This window comes from Ammodytes marinus, assembly GCF_949987685.1.
Source record: "Ammodytes marinus genome assembly, chromosome: 8".
Taxonomy (NCBI): Eukaryota; Metazoa; Chordata; class Actinopteri; order Uranoscopiformes; family Ammodytidae; genus Ammodytes; species Ammodytes marinus.
Genome location: NC_137212.1, coordinates 16,693,506 through 16,715,876, shown reverse-complemented (window position 1 = coordinate 16,715,876; position 22,371 = coordinate 16,693,506). Strand labels below are relative to the sequence as shown.

Here is a 22,371-nt window from a genome sequence, read left to right as displayed (position 1 = left end):
GAGTTCATTTACAATTAGCTTCGTGTTAGTTGTTTTCTTTATTTGAAAATGTACATAAATGTTTATTTAACAAATGGGTCAAAAATAAATGCCTCAAATGCACTGAGCAGTAAATAAATAGTTTTTATGAAAGCTAATTGTACATCTGTAGCCTAACACTAAGTGATTCCTCTTAACACTAAGGTGATAATAACATTTATAAAAATAGCTTAGTTTTATATAGCGCTTTTCAAGAAACCCAAGGACGCTTTACAAAAGTTAAAGGGTATGAAAAGATATATATAAGAAGATATAACAGATATCTTCTTGTAAAGTAAACCCTGTTTTTCGGGTAGTTCCAGTTTTTAAAATCAGATTACCAGACTATGCTCTCCATGATCATTACTCAACAATATATAGTCAACAGTTGTTTTGTAGTAGGCCTATTTGTTCCATTTGGTTGCTATTTAAAGTAGGAGGAAAAAATGCTTCTGCTTATCAACAGAAGTTGTGTTTGTGGAGCCACACTTATGGCACAGAAAGAATAATTACATTTTTTGTTCCAGATGTCAAAAAGGAAAATTCCTCATGGCAATTACAAGCAATTTGATATAATATTCCCTTTCTTTTGACACACACACAGTCACGAACTGGCTCAGGAAATTGATGAGGAGAGAATCCACACAAGAATTTATCTTCAAACAGGAGTGATTTATTAAAACTTAAGTTACCACAAAATAAACCATACAGTAATGTCAGCAATGCATACGTGAGTGCTGTGTGGCGGTGTTAAGGGTGCAAAAGCAAACAAAACAATGCAGGGTGGATGCGCGCGGTCTATATATCAATTTATTTTTAATCAGTTAAGATATGATGTAAAATTATATTTTTTTTACATTTTACAGAGGTTTTCATGATTATCACATATACACTTCATTTCTAATAAGTAAGGAATAGATAATTACATACGGACAACAATCTCTTGTATATCGTATGTAAAAAGTAACGGTAAAGAGCAAAAGGCCACTGTGGTCAATACTGTATCTGGCAGCAAATTACATTTCACCAAAAAAAGTTACTTTATGCATAATGCTAAAGCTTTAAAAATACAGTGAAATTTGATATGATGTAGTTTGGGCAAAAAAACTCTTCCATGTAAACAAATGTCAGAGTAAGACAGTGTCTCACTATACAGAAAATAATATAATTTCATTACCATAAAAATATGCAAAAATATACAGATAAAAAAAAGAAAGTAAACCCATGGAAGGCTAGCTGTACTGGTGATGCAAAATATTTATTTTCTGTAAATAGTCTTTGCCATGATTAAAATCACATCAATCCATGAGAATTTTCAGAGAATTGGCTCTGTGTCGTTCCAATTGACTACTGCATCGTTCCACCTTGAGAAAGAAATAAAAAACAGAGTTTGTGTTATTTAAAGCTGACGCAGGTGCATACTACTACATGATTCTGAATTGATTATAGGTGTCTTTAGAGTATGCATGGAAGTTTGGCACATCTGAATCAACTTCTCCTTACCTTGTTCGAATACAGTGCTCCAATGGAGGAATGAGATCACCGTCGACATCTTGCTCTTTCAGGACTGATTTGCCAAAAGCTAAAAAAATAAAATAAAATACAAACACTTAAAAAACATCTTCTGTTTAGGCATACGAACAAATAGTCCAACAGCAAAATAACTACACACTTCTCAAGCATAAACATGAGAGATAACCAGAATACTCTGATTTCCAACAAAAAAAGATCACGTCATAAAAACTGAAATAATGCATGTTTTTCTGAGCGGTCATTCACTGGGCTGAAAAGGACACGTGCACTGAGAATTCAGAAGTGATGCTACGTACAGACAGTGAGACGGATCTCCTCCTGTTGATTGGCCAGCCCGTCATAATAGTAGAGGTCAAACTCGAGACCTTTGTCCTGATTGGTAAACAGCTCCCTCTGCAGGCCAAAGAGCACGCTGAAGTGGCTTTCACTGCACACAACCCAGATAGGGTAACGGGGATCCTTCAGGTAAGCTCCCACCTTAGGTAGTAGGAAGTAGGACACAACAGAGCGAAGTAGACCATTAAACCCCCCAAAAAGCAACAGCTAAATGGAATTTAGCCATCATCAATTTAATTTTTTTTTTATCATGTTAGGAAAATGTCCTGATCTGGAAGACTGGCACTAAATCAACATTCCTTTTACCAGATAGGAAAAGGAGTAAAATCAAAACTCTCTCATGGTATTTGTTTATGCATGCCTCCCTAGTATACTTAAAAGTGGGAACACAGTTTCCCAGGCAGTAGAACAGGATTTTGATTGGAATAATACATATTGGGTAATCGGTATGCACTGGTATTTACTTTGTAAGTGCAGAAAAACACTTACAGTGCAGAAAAAATGTAAAATGTATAAATGAAGGTCATTTTGAAAGGTGTTTGCTGAAAAGGGTATTGTTGAAATTATACATAAAAACTACAATATAAACCCCTCTCAACCCTTGTCATTTAAATTCATATCATTGTGTCCTTTTTTTGAGTTTGTGTGTTTGATATTAACATAATATTATGCGAATGTAAGTTATCGTACAAAAAGAGAAATACGATATTGTGGTCTGATAGTTAATAAGCCTAATAATTTGGACATGGAGCTGCCCTCAGTTGCCCATGCACTGTGTATAGTCTTTAGCCTATTTCAGCCTCATCTGTGGAAAAAAAGATAGCTGGACAACAGAGTTCTTCTGCTTCGTTCCTCTCAATGAATTTAAATGCATTCATTATATTACAGATAAATATGTCCCGTAAAAGAAAAAGAGCACCAAGCCCAACCCAGAAGAATATTTTATTTTAAATTAATATTTTTATGGAAAATCCATGTGTCTTTCTTCGATAGCTTCTAATTCATCCGACCCAGTGTCTCCAAATGATTTGTTCACACAAAATTCCTCCAGAGAGGGCCCCCTAATCAAATTCTGCTTAGGGCCCCATGAAGGCTTGGGCCGGCTCTGACTTCAGGTATGGGTAGACTCTGCCCAGTCTCTGAGTTGAGTGTTAGCATTGTTTTGAATCGTTTCCCCTAATTCAATTCCAATTCAATAAAACCTTGATGACTCCATAATTATAAATGCAGAGCAAAATCCAGAGAGAGCAATAGGATTACATCAGTGAAAGAGTCAATGAGCAATGCCACTCACCTGACAGATGTTATAATGTTCAAATAAGGACAGCAGGCCAACGTCACAGTGGTCGGTGATTCCCTTGAGAAGAGTCATGTTGCCATTGCCCGAGTCTAACTCCATGTCATTGTCAAAGACATTAGAAACTGCTCTGCCGCAGAGCAACAGGTTGACCAGTTCCTGGTGAACACAAACACAAAGAAGCAATCTCAATAACAAGCATTTTTGCCATCGAAGTAGTACAAATGAAGTACACTACACAGGGTTTGGTCTGACTTTGGCCTATGACAATTGATAAATGCCTTTCACTACTGCCTTCCTTAATCATTAACAGTGAATAAATTGATATAAGAGAACATATGTCTATAAAACAATGTAATGACCAACTCTTGTCCCATTATTATTCATTATAATCTGTGATTCTGAATCACAAACCAAAAAACACAATACAAAGTGATCTGAACCAATTTAGCCTTCAATTATTAATTTTACTGTAAACTGTTTATCAAACCTGTGTGCAGTAGCCATGGGCTCCAATGAGCGTATTGGTGGGAACGTCCATATCCACTCTTACTCTAATGAAAGAATAAAGAGAAAGCAGAACAAAGGTTGATCATCATGCTAAGAATTATACAGCACCTCTTGTTTAGTTGTAGAGCTATAAAGGCCTAACATCCTCCTCTCAACCAACCTTTCAACAGATCGAGAGAGAACAGCGGAAATGGTCAGCAGCATGCATCCTAACAGCCCAGTCTCAAACTGTGGGAAAAAATACATATTAGTGCAATCTCCTGTATATGTAGGGTTATGGTTGATATTAAGTCTCTTGCCTGCTCAATATGCTGCACCAGGAGCAACTCCAGGTCCTTGATGCTATCCACAGTGAAACATGTTATCTAAAATAAATGAGTGGTGGAAAAAAAGCTCACAAATCAAGTTACAGACTTCTTATAATACATTTTCAACAGTAGGCAAAGAACCAAGACTGATAAGACTTAAAGTAAAAAGTTCACACTCAATCCATTCCAAATAAAAACAACAAATTTGCGCAATGTGCAGGTACGTTTTTTGCAAATCCTAATATAACTAAGAATCTTTTGCAAAAACATTTTAGACATAGTTAAGTGTGTGTTCAACAAATAAATTCCACCAATAAAATGGCTCAATAAAGTACTATTTGGGAATGTTTGTCTCCTGTATTTAGAAAACACTGAAGATGATTTAAATATGAAACTCCTTATCTACATGCTGCTCAATCCAACTGAATTCCATTTGGTCGTCTTGGGCGAAACTTTACTAAACAAATTTCAGCAGACGAGCATGCCATGGAATCTCTATACCTTTTCAAGCACTCCTTCCGATTTGTAGTGAGCAGTCGGGGTGAAATGATTTCTTCCTGAATTTCTGTTTTAAAAATAGAAGTTAAAAAAAGGTACACAAACTTTTTAAATTAATGCTGCAGCGGAATCAGCAATGTATCAGCCATTTCTGAGATCAGTTGGTCTGACAGGTGCAATGAGCATAGTTTATGTATTCTGTTCAGATGAGTCATACTGAACAACCCTGACCCTAAACATCTAAGCCATCAGGTATTTGCATGCGTTCTACCAACTTAAATAATGATAATAAGGCTCTGTGTATTATTGGTCAATGTGTGGATGTAGAGGATTAGATGGATAAAAGCATGATCTTACATTGCAATTGTGGCTCGTTTTTCCTCACCAGCCCTCCATAGGATTTCAGCCACAGCTGAAACAAGACACTTTCTTCTAGTGGTGCTGGAGAGTCTTAACCTCCTGGGGGAAAAAAGTGGCATTTGAATAAAAAACTGGTTATCTGAGGTAATAAGACTGTTAATACCACAATGCATAGGTCACTACTTAACAATGGCTACAAAGCAGGCCTTGATGTGAATCAATGGCTGTAACAAGCATCCAAGTAGGGCAAGCGGAGGTTAATATTATGGGGCTAAGCTGGTAATAACAGGATAACTTACTGGAGGCCTGTATCGCTGCTTTTGATGTTTTCAAACAGAAGTTTCTTGAGAACAAAGGCTTGGACCGATGCCAGAACTCCACAAGGACCACCCTAGAAAAACACATAATTCATAATACTGCTAATTCCTATATCATATGACATTCGGTTACCTGGATGGATGAGTTTTAGCAGGATGGAACAGTTAAGACAACCTTTCTCTGAACAATGCCGTATCCGAGGTCGTGCGTTTCTGAAAATGTGAAACCCTGATTCCTCCACTCCACACTGAAACAATTTAGACTGGAACCGAGAAGAACCGCTTTCAATTCCTGGATAAAAAGCAAAAAAAACTAAAGTCAAACAGAAAATCACAGGCACCCACCCAAAACTGTCCCCACTATTTCTCATGAAACACCTGCATAAATCACCCACCATGGCAGTGTGTTGGCTCATCAGGAGGCCTGAATAGCTGTGCTCTGCCACGGTTTGCTGAAAGGACACTTTTGAGAGTTCTTGCAGATCGCTATCATCGTCAATGTCATCTGGAATTTGATTAATATATCATCAACTTTGACAAATGTGAGGCAACGGCAAAGAATGTGCTCTCTTTTTTAATATACACAATGCTTACCTAAAACCATCTCAGACGCAACCAAATTAGCCACATCTTTCCTGGACAAAGGCTTTACTCTGAGAAAAAGACACAACGTTTTTTTTTACAAAACTGCAGGGAAATCATCTTTATAGTATAAAACAGTGAAGTTGCCACATACACAATATTCTTAACTAAAAGTATTTACTTTTTAGTCTTCTGTTTGTCTTGTCCCACTCTTTCGAAGCTGTTCTCGCTCTGCACTCTCTCTGGTGCACTCCACAACTTCTGTTGCCCTCCCATGCAGTCAGCCAAGTAGATTTCGGTAACTTCGGTGCTTTCTAAGCTTTTCTGATATAGGCCAGTCATTGAAAGTCCATCCAGTCTGTTGTCTTCTTCTTTTCTGAGCAGAGGCACTTCTTGTCTTCGATTCTGTCGTCTTTTGTTAGATTCCTCAAAGGAAAAACATCAGTGATAGAAAAGAGTAGGGTGAACATGAGTTATAAAGTGAAATGACATCAATACATTTTTAAGAAGTGTACATGCACCTGACGTTCGGTACCTGAGGTGTGCTAGCAATCGGTCCAGCCATCATGCCACGTCTAATTCGATTAGGCCTGCTCCTTTGGGTACTCTCAGTGTTGGAAGTCTTTTTTTCTGGTTCTCCTCTAATGACGTTCTCACTAATCACCAGAGGCTGGCTTTTTTGGTCGTCTAAGTCAGGAACCCAGACACCTGTTTGATTATGGCTGGGCAGTCCGTCAATCTCAGCAAATAATGACGTATGTAAAGGCTGAGAGGTGCAAAGTTCTTCTGTGTCAGACCTGCGAGCAAGATAAATTGCCATGTAAGTTCAAACACATTTTTGAGAACTAAAAAGAGCACAAAATAAGATCAAAAGGGTGAAATACCTTAATTGTACATGTTTGCTGCTAATACCAAAAATGGCCGTACTATCCCCTGTGTCATTCATCCCTGTCAGTGTTACTGCAGGGGAATTAGTTATCACACTGATAGCTTGGGCAGACCTCAGGGGATCGCTGTCATTGCTTTCAAAGATCTTGTCGTTCTTAATCTGATGCTTCACAATGACCTCCAGTAACGTCTTCATGGGGTGAGTTTGAACCTGCAATGACAGAGAAGTCATGCAATATAAGTAGGCCTAGATTTTTCAACAAAACTCCAGTTTTTGCGAAGTTTACCTTATTCTTTCTATAAAGATCCTCCATGTTGAGAATCTGCCTCAGGTGCGATCTGTTGTTGATACTGGCTTCTGTGCGTGGATGCTCCTCGTCCATACAGGTGATCGTCCTCTTGAGTCCCTGCGAGGCAACACAGTGCTTTACACAGTATTCTGTGACAGGTTTCCTATAGCTTATGGCCACTTGGAAAGTAGTAGTTATGCTTTAGGGTAGGCTACAATTACTGTGGGACCTAATAATAACACAACAAAATAATAATAATAATAATAATAATAATAATAATAATAATAATAATAATAATAATAATAATAATAATAATAATAATAATAATAATAATAACAACAACAATAAATGAAAGACCTATTTTACTTATAACCAAAACTGTTGAAAATAACTAGGCTACATCAATTACTATGGGTTAGGGACACCTGTGTATAAAAACATAACTTATTTAGTCATGTGAAACAGTAAGAAAATATTAACTACTTCAAATATTGAAAAATATGTTTTATTTTATTTTACTTGAATAATTTGCCTTCCTACTAACTTTGCAGAGTTACACATTGTTTCCGATGTGACAGTATACATTTGTTTTAGACCTGATATGGCACAGAATCTGACGAATCACAGATATCGGTGCAACATCACATGCTGAACTGTTTACCATTGCTATACGGGGGCTAACGCTAGCAGGCTAGCTTCGTTTTACGCTTTGTTATTCACAGAAACGATGAGTGTGAGACCGTTCTCCACACACTTACCTTCCGACTCAGGTATTCCCGCACGAGGGACGAAGAAACCTCTTCGACTGAGACAGCCATGGTGCTTGGGACGTGTCCGGGTGTAATCGCCATCATCACATAGATTGTCCAACAAGTAGCTGTTCTGACGATAGCCTTTAGCGAACAGTGTAGCGAACCATAACAAGGTTGTGGGTTATGGGATGGTCTGCGCCACACGATACACAAATGTTCACTGGTTTGACGAATCGGGGACTCCTCCGACACCGTCCATAAGTGTCAGATTGGTGAAAACAACGATTGTCTGAGCTGTTGATCGGCGATGTGCGTTTCCATGGCGATACCAGCTGCGCCGCTCTCTCTCCGCCCCACTACACAGACTACACTACGTGGATACGTTACTGAAATATCACGGCCTATTCTTTTTTGATGGAAACTTTGCCAGGCGCACGCTTATGTCGTAGGCTATATATTTGTTCTATTTTCTATATTCGCTCAGTCTTTTTATACTGCTACTACGGTTTAATAATTTGAATAATTTGTACGCCTGTTTGTTTTGGTCTACTACACGATAAAGTTTCGGAACGAGAGAGAACAGAAATTGGTGCCTGCCAAACGTGTGCGCATGCGCCCTCAACAACAGTCAATGGATTATAAGGGGAAATGATTTTATTCTATTTATACAGCAGGCAGCCTATATGTGGGTTGTGTCTGTGTTTTATTATTTTACAGTCTGTGGTTGTGTATGTTTTCTAACAAACACTGTCTAATAATAGGTAGGCCTAGTAAGACGCATTTGCAGAGCTACCTCTCAGGGAGCCCAGGGGAATGTTCTACTCCAGGTTCAAATGAATTTAGCCGACCTCAGTCAATCTTTAAGCATGAACAAAAATTGTACATCATTGATTTTAAAGCAAGCATGCCATGTAGCCTATATGTCCCGAGGCATGAAGGAAGATGTCAAAGTTTTAAATAATTGTTGCAGTGTGAATTGATTTGCTTTAAATTTTTTAGTGCTATTTTAATTTGGTCCCTGTGTGTTTGTCTGTAACTGTGGTTCATTGTGCTGCTGCCTGTCTTAGCCAGGTCACCTTTGAAAAAGAGATTTTTAATCTCAATAGGTTTTTTCCTGGTTAAATAAAGGTTAAATAAAAAAATAAAAACCACAGGACAGGCAGTTCCAGGTTTGGCCACTATGATACACCCTACACATGCTGTCCCTGGGGCTTTTCTGCCACATCCACTCACTGGTTTAACAACATTCAGGTTTGTTGTAGTACCATGATGATGCATCCATGTATTAAACTTGCTTTAATCAATTATTAAGGAACAGTTCACCCAAAGAATAATAATAAAGTCTTCCCCATGTGACAATAAAAGACACCACAAAAATGATCTATGTCAAGTTATCTTTTTTCATTTTATTAAAACATTTTCATTTATAATATATGAAAAATATTCATTCAAGCCTATATTTTTAATTATTAAACCTTAAAACGGTCACCTACTGTCCAGCACAACCGAGTTACGAAATCTTTATTAAGAGTATTATATTAAACTCAAAAAGAAAAAGGTTGGTTGGTATGTGAAAAATTAACATATTCAGTTCTTTAAGATGCTGCTTTTTAAAACACTTCTTACCTGGACCAAAAGAGTTTCACTAAAAATTAGGAAGTATACGCAAGTTCAAAATGTCATACCATTCTCAACTGACCCTTTGCCGGATTTCCAATGAAGTTATGCCTCATGTGTTACCCCTCGATATAATAGGCTTCCAAGCAACTAAGCAAGTATCACAATACCAGTTTGTTTTTAATATGACAAAGAGTACAGAACAGCATACTGAGGAAGTTGTTGAGATGAGATGACTACCCCAAGCAAGCATCCTGGTATAGGTCTTTAAAATCACCACGCATAATGTTTGCCATTTATGGACCAAAACGTGTGATATTTACAATACAGTACTATGACACTTAAAAAATTCTGGTATCACAATTATCGTGAGGTCTTCAGGGGTACAGATAGTTTTGAACAAGAATGAACAGGAATCGTGTCTGTTTTTGGCACAAGTATCAGCCTACTCTAAAAGGGAGTGAATCTTTAGAAATTAGCAATATGTAAACAGCATCTAGCAATTTGTGTGTGTGTGTGTGTGTGTGTGTGTGTGTGTGTGTGTGTGTGTGTGTGTGTGTGTGTGTGTGTGTGTGTGTTTTGTGTATCCCTCCCTTAGGAATGCCAAGCAAACTGCTATTTTCTTCCCTCTGCTGTTTGACCATACTGTGAGGGACAAAGTTTTTACAAAAGACATGAAAGACAACAGGGGAAGTTTTCCAGAGCGTGGATGGAGGGGCATCAGTAGTCATAGGCTGAAAGAAAGAAAACAGAGGAGCAGTTACCCACACCTGCCACATTACGAGGAAGAGAGGAGCATGCATTCCGCCGTGAGAGACATCGAAATCCAGGGCGGGAGGTTTCATGCAGGCATGCAATCACACCAAAGTGGTCTTACTTTCTATTGTGAGGATGCAGGTGCTTGCTGCTGTGCCTCGGCTGTTCACAGCCTTGCACATGTACTCTCCCTCATCCTCTGGGAAGGTCTCTGGCAGGTAGAGGCAGTATGTCTCTCCTCTCTCTATATACTGATAGTCCTCACAGTCCTGGAGCATCTCTCCCTCAAACCACCAGGTTACCTCTGGCTTGGGCTCCCCGTTGATCTTAACGGTGAACCGAACCGGCTCCGAGTCCACCACCGATTGGTTTTTAAGGGGCTTCTTAAACCACGGGGCCCCCGAGCGGGCATGATCTTCCTCGTCTTCATAGGCCGCGGAGCCGTTGATGATGCTGCCCTCCTCATCCACGTCATCCTCTTTCTTCTGCAAACAGATCACATTAAAACATCTATTGCCAGGGTCAACGCAACCTTAAAAGCTAAACTGTTGCTATGCTGTCGTGCTTAAGGAATGTCCGTGCATATATGGTCATGAACGTGGAAGATTTTACTTTTTGGAGGGCCGCATCGATCTCTTGCTGCTCAAACTGCATTCGCTGCAGCTTCTGCTCCTCTATCCTCCTCTTCTCCTCCTCCTCTCTGGCCTGGGCCATTTGTTGAAACCGGGCCCGCATGTCCACCTTCTGTTTGAACGGGGACTCCTCAGCCCGCGCTGGAGTATTTTCACCTTCCTCATCATCCTTAAAAAACACAGCAGTGGAATATGTGGCATTCAGATAATCCCCCAATGTTATTTCAAATTAAAAAGGAGGGAGAACATTTTTGGTTCTTTTTGGTACTTAAAACCCAATAAAGTTTGCCTGTAGCATCTTGAATTATCAATACCTTGCTGGAAGTGTGTGTGTGTACTCTTACCTCCTGGCACCTCTCAGTTTCTCTCTCTTTAATTTCTTCATCGACGGCCTTCCTCCGCGCTCTCTCGGTCTCTATCTTTTTCTGGATTTCCTCTTCAGTCAGCTGCTTGATCTTCTCAAATTTGGACTTGAGGTTCTTGGCCTGGATGGAGCCGGTCCTCCTAAGCTTGGTCAGTTCTTCGTACTCTTGGCTCACAACGTCAGAGCTTTCATTCACTTCATCCTGTGCAATAGAAGCCATGGTACATTTGTCATTGCATCAATAAAATATGTCACGGATGAGTTCATAGGTTCTCAAAATATGTATTTGTAAAATCAAGTGCTGTGTTCTCAGGCATTATTGGCTGAGAAAATCATACAGTGTGTGATGGACATGAGCTACATAGGTTTTCATCTGAACCAGACTGACCTCGCCCATCTCTTGTCTGAGTTGTTCAAATTCCTGCTTCTCCTCCTCCCTTCTCTTTTTACGTTCCTCCGCTTTGCGTTTTCTCTCGGCCTCCTGCTTCTCTTTGAGCATCTCTTCAAAGTTCATCTCCAGTTTTCTTGGATGCAGTGCTTCCTGAGATTCACTCTTAACCATTCCTCCTTCGTCCTCTAATACCTATACGTGCACACAAAGGTGGATAGCTCTGTATCAGGTCAATAATGTTTTACAATATAAGTCATTGCGGCTTCCATTCTATAATCAGGCAAAACAATGAAAGCCCAGCTACTTACCCAACAATAAATAATGTCATGCAACTAGCAAACATTTAGCAGGAGCCCTTCTTATGGCTGCGCATAGCATTCAAAGACAGCATGCAAACAAAACAATCAATCATATCTAGATCCTTGTGCCCTTATACTTAGAATGCGTGAATTAATAATAGTAGATAATCTACGGATATTGTAGTGTCCTCTTCTTTTACTGTGAATATGCATTTGAAAATCTCTTACTGTTTCATCTCCATATGCAGACCTTTCCTGTTCCATGCCAGGGATCTTTAAGAAATAATGTGGACAAGGGAACAGCAATGCAGGTGTACCATTTGAGCTCATCAGAACACACATCAATAACAAAAAAATAAAATCTTGAACTAGAAATTCGGGTCATTTAACATTATTTATTTTAAAGGACAAAGCTCAGTAGCAGCAAATTAAATCAAAGCTCGAGCAACAATAACTACCATTTAGCAAAATACATGCAGAGTATATAACCTTTGGTCACAGAGTCATGTAGACTTACCATGCTCTTGCGGGCCTCGGCAAAGAGTCTCTTCTCCTCTTCCAGTCTCTTCTTGGCCTCCTCCTCTGCCTTCTTCTGGTCCTCCTCTCTCCTCTGGCGTTTCAGCTCCTCGAAACTGGCGCAAATCTTCCCGGGCTTGTCGCCCTCCAGGTTGAGTAAGGCCATTAACACCTCATCATCCTCATCAACAAGCTGAGTAAGAACACAGCAACATAAACACTGAGTACTGTAGATAAGAAGTGGCTGATGATCTTTTTCCAGTTTTGATCTAACCTTTCAAAACGAGGCTCCTCTTATTTTTGAATGGACAACGTTAGCACTAAGCAACGCTAGTTTTGGTGAAAACTAACTTTAAGGAATAGTTTAACATTTTGGGAAAATTGCTTGCTTACTGGTGGAGAATTAGATGAGAGGATTGATAATTTGTCTCATATCTTTTCGCCAAAGAAAATGGTGCAGCTAGCAGCTGGTTAGCTTAGCACAAAGACTGTAAATGGAGAAACAGCTAGCCTGGCGTATACATTATAACCACATAAACATAACCAGCACCTCTAACGCTAACTAACACCATATATTTCTCTATCCCAGCCAGAAGCCTATAGGCCTACCCTACATCATATTATGGTTTTTAACCTTTAGGTTTTTGTTTTATTATGTATTACACAAATAAGATATAAATTGTCAATTAGTGAGGTTTAGTTAGGCTAGCTGTTTCCCCGTGTCAAATGTTTATACTAAGTTAAGGTAACCCTCTTTATATTGAGCACACAGACATATGGCTGGTATTAATATTCTCATCTCAAGCAAATAAGCGTGTGTAATGTAAGTGTAACTACTACTTCAACATAGCAGACCTAAGATCAAGGACATATTATATTGATTTATTGGAATGAATTCTATGGGTTGTTTTTTTATGTGAAGCATACTGACCATGCTCCTTCTGGCTTCAGCAAAAGCTCTTCTCTCCTCCTCCATTCGTCTCTTGGTCTCCTCCTCGGCTTTCTTGCGCACTTCTTCAACCCTTTGCCTTTCCAGCTCTTCAAAGCTCAACCTCAGTTTTCCAGGTCGGACTTCCTCCTTGTCTTCCTGAGCTGCCTGAGCGTCCTCCTCATTTTCTTCCTGATAACATACAAAAGTATTACTGTATAAGCGCACTGATCAAGTCAGCTCCACAGTTCAATGGTTAACAAAATGCACATAAAACAAATGTAGCCTATATTTGGCAGTTTCAGAGGTGTGTATTGCTTTTGAGTGCTTCTTAGAAAATAATCCATCCTGTCTAATGTCTGATGCAAATATGTTTCTGATATAGGATACAAGAGGGAAAAAAATGATTGTAAAATATTGTGAATATTGTATTGTACATGTATAAAAAAAAATAGATGTATAAAACATGCAACTTTTCATTGAAATTAATGTTATATTTTGATTTTTAGATTTTTTTTTACCATTCCCTGTCTGGCCTCCTCAAACGCTTTCTTCTCGTCTAGCAGGCGGCGTTTGGCATCCTCCCCTGCCAGCTTTTTCCTGTTCTCCTGCCTTTCCTTCTCCAGCTCCTCAAACGTCAGCTTCAGTTTTCCAGGAGTCACGAGCACCTTCTCTGAAGTCTTCTCTTCTTCATCCTTAATCCAAATGAGCGTGACAAAACAGTAAACTTTGTTTTAGCCTATGATCCACGTTCATTAAGCAGATGGCAAAAGGCCCAACACAAGATCTTATTTGAGCTGAATGCTATTAAAATGTTAATTTATCATATTCCTACCTGTTCAACAACCGAGCGTCGCTTGGCTTCCCTGAAGGAGAGTCTGTTTTCATCGTATCGTCTCTTCTTGTCGTCCTCCGATCTCTTCTTCAGGTCCTCCTCTCGGTTCTTTTCCATGTCTTCAAAGTTCATCCTGATTCTGCCGGGAGCTCGCGACGACTTTGATGGAACCACTCGTACCAGGATAGTGTCATCGCCTTCCTAAAAGGGGTTTGATTAAGTATGATTATCTGTTTGATGAAAAAATAGACCATATATTGGCAAATCATTTACAAATGGTTGACATAGGTGGCATGCTGTGTCAATTACTGTATGCGGTTCAGTACTCTAATTGGTGCGTTTCATTATATGTAACAAGCTCCTCATTTCAAAGGGAAATATTAAACAGTAACCTCCACTACATTTATATTACTTTTATATTACTATATTTATGTTATTTTACAGATTGTGATTTTGCATTATAAATATGTGATGTGCTCATAAATTACAATTTATCGTTGTATGCAAAACCAAATATTCCAGCGTTTTTCACCAAAAATACATCTCCCCTCTAGACTTCTCAGATAGTTTCATACATTCTGAAAACTTTTACAAACAAAGTAAGATCAAGAAAATGGCTTAGGTATGATTTTAAATGTATGACTTTAGTGACATGGTCAATTTTACTACATAGACAAATGGATACGTTTACTTTACTAATGAATTGAAACAGTTGTAATTAGGTCATGTGGGTGGGTACACTATTGGCCTAATATCACCAGTTGCAGTACGTCAGAGTATGGGTGACGGTGTAAGATAGCAGAGTCTAATTCAGTCACAGTAAGGAGGTCTGGAGCTAATTTAGTCTCTGAGAGGTGTGGGGAACAGTTGCAAGTCATATGCTGTCTACACCTGGCAGCGCTGTAAGAGTGCTGTTTCAGTTGATTCTAAATCGTCAATTGTCAATCATCGTCACTTGCTGTAGTTTGGTCTGGCTTTGCGAGACTACTGCACACTGACATTTCAACGAGATCATTTGAATCATGAGACATTACTCTGCGTCTGTAGAAAGATCTAAAGCATAATTCTGTTTTTCATACATCAACAGCAGAGAAAAATGGTAATGCTTATGTCTGCATAATTTCCAGGGCCATTGCAAGGATTTTATGAATAATGATGTCATGGGTCAATCACCGACCACAACCCCAAAAAGAAAGTCTTCATGTATGCGTAATGACGTCATATGCTGTTTTACAAGAAAGTTAGTAGGGGAGAGTGGCCTAAGTTGTGCCACTTTTTACTCAAAGTGATTTTAAAGTGAGGCCTTGACAGTTATGTCTCCAACTCAAATATGTACATATATTTCAGGATGTTGTGCATCCCTGGCAATAAAAACTTTGGATCTGGAATAAACTGTTTAAGAAATATAGCTTTCGGAAAAAAAGTTGTCTTGTGGCACAACTTGCCCCCGGTGTGGTGTAAGTTGTGCCACAAGAGAGAATACCATGGGGTAAATTGTGCCATTGATATATATCTCATAAACTGTAATGCAAGACTAATCCATAAGACAATTACTTATTTAAGGTTTATTTAAAGTAAATATTTTACAAAGATTGAAGGTCAATTTTCTTAAACAAGGCCTAGCAGATCTAGGTGGTTTTGCCTGCAAAGCTCACAATGACAAAGTCATCATTATCATCTTTCTGGTCATCAGTGGTGTCGTTAAGTGGAATGGAGATGTCGGTCTCTTCTGAGCTACTTTCTTCACTTTCTTTTTGGTGACCAGCGTATGCAGCCATGCCACTGGCACAACTCTCAGAAATGTACTTCGCACTAGTTACTCCGTGCTTTTGACTGCCACCTGACAAATGTGATTCCCCCTCCATTTCTGCCTTTAAATCAAGGCTCAAAACCCATCTGTACACCCTGGTTTTTCCTCCCCATTAACTCTCTTACCTCTGCACTACTATCTTTGTTTATATTTGTGGATGTATGGGCTTTATGTCTTTTATTTTTGTTATTGTTATTTTACCTTCATTGTTTACCTACTGAATGCACTATGTACAGCACTTTGGACAGTGCAAACTGTCATAAATGTGCTTTTATAAATATATTTTACTTACTTACTTAATTATAACTCACCTAGGCCCTTTGGCACAAATCACCCCAACCCCAGAATTTTGGATAATAGGAATGATGCAGCAGTTTAGGGCTGACATCGTGCTAACTGTATAGACTCAAAGTGTAGCATACTAAAGCACTAAAACATGTGTCAAATGTTTTCAAACTTGTCTATAATTGTTCGGACACAATAATCAAAAAACCTTGAAATTTTACTTTGAAAGGCAAAGCTTTTTTTAGCTTAAATGTGCTTTAATCTTATTCCTTGTGTCTCTCTTCTTAACAGGATGAGTCAAATCTTAAATATGTGGTCACATTTTCAATTTCTTCCACGGTTTTCGAGAAACAAGGGGTGGCACAACTTCCCCACCGGCACAACTTAGGCCACTCTCCCCTATATCAAATACATTTCAGCCAATTAAGGTGATTTGATTAATTTTTGGACTGAATCACACAACACTCAAAGCAAACATTTGCAAACAAAAGTTTGTTAGCCAAAAATCAGATGACAATTATGAATCTGGTATCAAAACATCAGTATGGTGCAGATGCACATACTATATATGCTTAGACATTGGTGGTGGTTGTTCATAATTTATTCGTTAAATAATGTTTCCATCAGCGTTTATCGCATAAGCCTTTTACCGATTTAGAGAAAATCCAATGAGATCTAACATCGTCGATATTGATGAAATTAAATCGAATTAAACTCTTTCCAAAAGGCATTTTTATGGTCCTTAATCAATCCTTAATTTGCCTAAAAACTTGTGGATGGAAACATACTCAGTGTTACCATCATTATACATTTGTTCTCACTGTACTGGAGCAGAATTGGTGCAAAGAGGCAGCAAGTAATTGCCTATCTGGCACAAGAATACTTGCGTAACCATTCCCAAGAACAGCACTGTCTGAAGATAAAAAAAGATTTCAGAAATCTGTTCCAAGTCATGCTATCTGTGCTTCATGGATTGGAGATATTTATTTGTACATTTTCCAAACTGCTGCAAGTAAGATGAAGGCTACCGATTTCTCCTGAGGTCGCACACTAGAACATGTTAACAATGCTACTGGGGGTTTCAGACCTACAGCCAGTCTCTGCCAACTGTTGAGATCTAACAAGCCACTTAAAATAACTCATCCGAGTGACAGCTGAGGATTACCTGAGTCATTACAGACACAAGTTCTACGCCGCTATCCTCAGAAAGGCCACTTCAGCTTGAGAGGCCGTACAGGGAATTTCACTTACTTCAGCTGCTTTCTTAGCCAATTCTTTCTTTATTTTGGCTTTTTCCATGCAGTCCTGGGCTTCCCTCTTCTTCCTCTCTCCCTCCATCCTCTTCCTTTCCACCTCTTGTCTTTGTTTTTCCATTTCTGCAAACTTCCCCTTCACACTGCCTGAGGATTTCAAAGAGCACAAAACAAGCCTTCAGCCTTCTCGTCCTACCAGATCCCAGACCAAATATTAATATATCCTACCCTGCCGCATGCATTTGTGTGTCTTACCTGTGATTTTTGGGACGTAGGATTTTTCTACCTTGCCCGGCTTCACCTCCTCCTCCTCCTCATCACTGGAAGCCAGTAGTTCTTTTATCTGTGGTGGATCAGAAGGAGAGTGGTGGTAAGGTTAGGGTTTAGCTGGGATCATCTCCTTTGCCACTCAGGAGCCATGCTGGTCCCAGCGAGAACAAGGGCCTAATCCCTGCTAATAGCTAGGTCATGTGGCCTGCAAGTAGGTCTCTGGTTGGGCCGTGGTATTGTTGAAACAGACAGGAGGTGAGCGTAGGAGTAAGAGCCTGGCCAGCTATGGCAGGTCTGTACACATGGAGGTTGTTCTGATGCCTATCACTGTTAATCCACTCACATAAAACCGTATCAATGCATTTATTTTACCACAGTCTAACTCACACGCAAGCTGAGTTAACCTTCCAATCCTTTTTAATATTCACACAGGTAGCCTATCAGTCACAAAAATATTTATTCCACAGAATCCACACCATATTTCAATATAATTCACATGTATATCTGTTTCCTCTGTTCGAAAAATAAAATCCATGACAATTTTTTCATGGCTTACCAATACATGAAATGAAAACATTTAGTATTGTGCATCATTTTATCCTAGAGCTGCAAGTAAGTATTAGTGTGTCGTAATTTCACAGAGCCCAACGTGGTGTCTTCAAATATCTTGTTTTGTTTTGCCTACATTACCCATGATGCAACCCGGCTTTATACAGCTTTTTCTTTTATTTTATTTTATTTTACTTTTTACATATGCAGTAGCACTCCCCAGTTGAGGTTGAGTTCCCTTTCAAGTTTCTGTCAATCGACAATTTGATTGATCGACTAATTGATTTGTTGGTTTCAAACATTTCCCTATTCTCTTCTACTCACAAATGGTGATCAATGAGTTGAACAATGCACAACATGCGTTTAGAGTATCCACTGGAGGGACAGATGGGTTTAGTCTTATAGTGTTCCTTGTGCACATTGATAGGGTTACAATTGCAAACCTTTCCTTTTTTATTGACTCTCTCTTGAACATACTGTGTGGTGTATGGAGGATTTGGATATGGAATTCTCACTCAAACTGGCAGCCGCGTCACCCCGTCATCATGCCTCATCATGCCATGCAGGTCACGCTTGGAGGTTAGTGGGGTTTATCTGTCTATGACCTCTTGCTTCCTGCGATTCCACTCCCTCTCCTTGATGTACTGTTGCTTTCGTTTCTGCTGCTCGTCCGTGTTCCGTTTCCTGCTGCGCTCCTCCCTGGCCTTCTGCATGGCCTCAAACTTTCCCGTTACCTCTCCTTTGTCTTTGGACGGTTTTGGCACGTAGCTCCTGGCCACCGGCTTCCTGGTTCGGAGAAGCTTCTGTGGTTTAATGGTAAGGGACAGAGAGATGAGATAAAATGATTTTCTGCAGCAGGGGTAAATGGTTTTTTCTTCCTTCGTGAAAGGCAATATATCCACATTGAAGAGAGTCACATCATCAACAAAGATTTGTCTCACCACTTCTGATCTTTGTACTCCTCACTCACCTCTTTCTTCAGTTCCAATTCAGAAATATTCTGGTCTTCATTTGTGTCCAGTAGTGCATCGTCCTTCTTCTCTGTGTCTTGTGCCTTACTGTTAACACCTTGGGATTTGTCATTTTCCTCATCGCTCGCTGTTTTGTTTTCCACACCGTTCACTTGTGTCTTGTCAGTCTTGTGACTCGATTTATCTTTCTCTTGGTGGGGCTTTTCTTCCTCCACATGTGTTGTCTCCTCACTTTTCTCCTCGGCTGTGTTGTCTTCATTTACTAACTCACTTGTGTTGTCTTCATTAAACACCTCGTCTATGTCATCTTTGATAACTATCTCTGTGTCTTCCTCGCATGTCACGTCCTCTTCTTTGTTTTCGGCATAGCTCATGTCGTGTTCACTTTCATCAGTGACAACATCCATGTCATGTGCGGCTACAGCCGCGACCTGCGCCACTTCAGTCATGTTTGAACCACAATGACAAGTTGACTAACAGGCTCTGTTAAAGTGTTACCTAAAAAGAAAAGGAGAAAGTGTTAACTGTCTTGTTGCTTTATGCACAAATTATTGCTTTCCCGTCTGTTGTAATCATCACAAAAGCTATGCAAGAACATAATTTCATTTTGAATTTACAGATTTTATTTTATTTTAAAAAACAGTGTCTAAGCTCCTGACAAAAATGACAAAACAAAAGACCTGATTCATTTGTAAATTACATTGGCTGATAGTTTTTCAATTTGTCTATTAATTCACTGTGTGGTTTTACAAGAGGAATCATTGGTTGAAATCCAGATTTATTAGTAATAAATGCCTGCATTTGTGCATCCTTTAGACAAACAAGATGGCTGCCAAGACTAATTGCTTGTTGCAAACCCGTTCAGAAATAATTTCAGTGATTCATGTTTTTCTTTGTTATGTTAAGTTTATGTCGTTTTACTATTCCATTTTAATGGTTGAATAGTCTTGTGCCTAATTTTCTACGTGCAACGGACCATTTTTGAGCACAAAGTTAGTGGCAAAGAAAGATGCTCCACACTACCAGTATGTTGAGAAAGAGCGCAATGGAAGCTTGCTGACTTCTATTTTTAGCCCACTTGTTGGTCCAGAACATGTGATCATGGCTATTTTTGATGAGTGATAGGCAGTTGGACACAGCTCAAGTTGGCCACATGTCGCCCCACAGACCTTTGACAAAATGGCCAGACTAAGAGCTAGACAACTGGATGAATGAGAGCTGTTTGGACCGTTAGTCAGCAACACTAAAACTGCTGCTGTTTATCAGTATCCTCAGATAACTTTTATGTCTGACTTTAATATCTAACTTTTATGTTCAGGTATGAAGATCAAGTTTGAAATGATGCGGTTCATCAGGAGTTTCACCATTTAAGTGTCAAACAAGGGTGTAAATACCAATAGAAATATGTAGAGTTGCTCCTATTTTGGCCCAAAATCTTCCCATATCACAGTGACTTTGAAATGCAGTTCACACTTGTCTACACAAACTTGTACAACACAGTCTAGAATAAAATGTCCCTGTCGCTTTTAGATTAAATTAATCAATTGCATTTAATAATTTAGAACACATTTGTCTAGATTCATACACAAACAAACAAATGGGACTGTTGTTTTAGAGCAACCATAATGATGCTCATTTACAAAATCCTGATTTCATACTGCTTGCTCCTTTGTTAAGTATTCACTAGAGAAGGTTTCTCGATTAAATACTGAATCCCATCCTACTGACAGTGACAAGCAGACAATTGTCAAGAGTTTGACAGAACAAACTGACATCTGTAGCTGCACACCTGCCATTTTTTAACTGCAGCCTGTTAATTTTTTTCATCTGTTGCACATTGATACATACAACATCTCGCTCATAATCTTCTAATCTAAAATGTGACTGAATCAAGTCAAGGTCCTCCTGACACTGAAAACATATGGTGGAATCAACACTGACCTAAACAAATTCCGGTAACAAATTGTAGGTTTGGTTGGTGATGTCCTAGCTATTTCTGTACCCAGCTGGCACAAGGTATCATGGTAGTGTGTGTCAGACAAAAATGAATAACGAGTTTAACACATACGGAGATATGAATCTGTTCTTTTATAATTTCATGACTATTATAGCCTATATTAGAATTATTATTTTTCTGTTCCTATAACCTATGTCTAATCACATATTGTGCGCAGGAATTATAACTGACATGTAACTCCTAACTAAGAACAATCATAAAATCTTGATTCCCACTTTAAAATGCCTTTAAGCTGAGATGCCTAAATTGAGAACTATGAACTGAACTGTTTGAGGAAACTTTTGATTAGACCCACGTTGCTATGACCTTGCCTCATGATGATGAACAGACTAGTATTTTGTTGTTTTATAGACCATTTTTCATACATGAGCTATTCAATGCTATATCAGCCTACCTCTTTGGCGCCCTGCCGTCCTCCTTGATTAGATAGAAAAAAAATCCTTTGAGAGATTTCAACTAGAATAAGTGAAACTCAGGCCAAGCGAGATCCGACTACTCGGGGAACCAACTCTAAAGGCTGCTGGTTGCCGTTTCCATAAAAGTGCCGATACTTTCAACCGGATACTGCATTCCGCACGCGTCTGCCGCAGGTTCAGCTGTCGCGTCCTGCGCGCGCGCACGCGCGCACACACACCCTCACACACATGCTCACACACAGTGTCATCCTGCAGCCGCAGCTGCAAAAATACTCGAAATAAGTGTCTTTAAAAATCACTTACAATTTAATATGAACTAGTATGGCTTTTTGTTGTGTTACCATGGTTCAATTATTGTTATTTATTTCCAGACGATGACTAATGATGTTAAAGTGACCTGATATTGATATGATACATTTTATATTCGGTGATACCTCTTTTATATCTCCACAATAATCCTAATGATGAGCTGATCGGATTGGTTGTCTTAAGTGCACTTAAGTTTTGATTAAGTTATGAAAAATGGGCTGTAGTTATCAGTGAGTTTACAGTTTTCATAAAACATACACATATCTCTTTGAACTTCCTCTAACATAATACTGTATGTGTTTAGTTAATATGGACTAATTGATGCGCATCCTCTAATTAACAGCAGTCATTTTGTGCAGAAACTAGTGTAATTACAGTAGATACCGTAATACATTATTTGCTCTCCTCCAAACCCTTATCCTCACCTATTTGACATGCTTTTATTATGTTTCCTTTTTTTTGTT

The 22,371-nt window shown here is 39.1% G+C and overlaps 2 protein-coding genes across 2 annotated transcripts; both read right to left on the bottom strand.

The window, feature by feature from the left end:
- Positions 1-739: 739 nt before the first annotated feature.
- On the bottom strand, positions 740-8,228 carry mindy4 (MINDY lysine 48 deubiquitinase 4). The gene is made up of 18 exons (XM_080032270.1): positions 7,696-8,228; positions 6,935-7,054; positions 6,644-6,858; positions 6,295-6,556; positions 5,941-6,185; positions 5,772-5,830; positions 5,573-5,682; positions 5,353-5,469; positions 5,160-5,251; positions 4,858-4,959; positions 4,504-4,567; positions 3,994-4,059; positions 3,855-3,922; positions 3,675-3,738; positions 3,182-3,343; positions 1,848-2,028; positions 1,522-1,600; positions 740-1,382 (listed from the first exon to the last, which is right to left on the bottom strand). Exons 1-18 carry the CDS (start codon positions 7,789-7,791, stop codon positions 1,334-1,336), a joined length of 2,151 nt encoding a protein of 716 aa, XP_079888396.1. The 5' UTR covers positions 7,792-8,228; the 3' UTR covers positions 740-1,333.
- Positions 8,229-10,163: 1,935 nt separating this feature from the next.
- nexn (nexilin (F actin binding protein)) lies at positions 10,164-21,710 on the bottom strand (the record flags this gene model as incomplete). The annotated part of the gene is made up of 13 exons (XM_080033412.1): positions 21,577-21,710; positions 19,165-19,663; positions 18,800-18,997; positions 17,631-17,718; positions 17,374-17,522; positions 14,028-14,228; positions 13,714-13,887; positions 13,196-13,384; positions 12,266-12,457; positions 11,447-11,641; positions 11,039-11,260; positions 10,675-10,863; positions 10,164-10,547 (listed from the first exon to the last, which is right to left on the bottom strand). Exons 2-13 carry the CDS (start codon positions 19,612-19,614, stop codon positions 10,164-10,166), a joined length of 2,631 nt encoding a protein of 876 aa, XP_079889538.1. The 5' UTR covers positions 19,615-19,663; positions 21,577-21,710.
- Positions 21,711-22,371: the final 661 nt, after the last annotated feature.

Coding starts and splice junctions, on each gene's coding strand:
- mindy4 (XM_080032270.1), bottom strand. CDS start 7,791: ATGATGGCGATTACACCCGGACACGTCCCAAGCACCATGGCTGTCTCA. Junction 5,683..5,771: donor TGCGTCTGAGATGGTTTTAG/GTAAGCATTGTG, acceptor ATCAAATTCCAG/ATGACATTGACGATGATAGC. Junction 1,383..1,521: donor GAGCACTGTATTCGAACAAG/GTAAGGAGAAGT, acceptor TTCTTTCTCAAG/GTGGAACGATGCAGTAGTCA.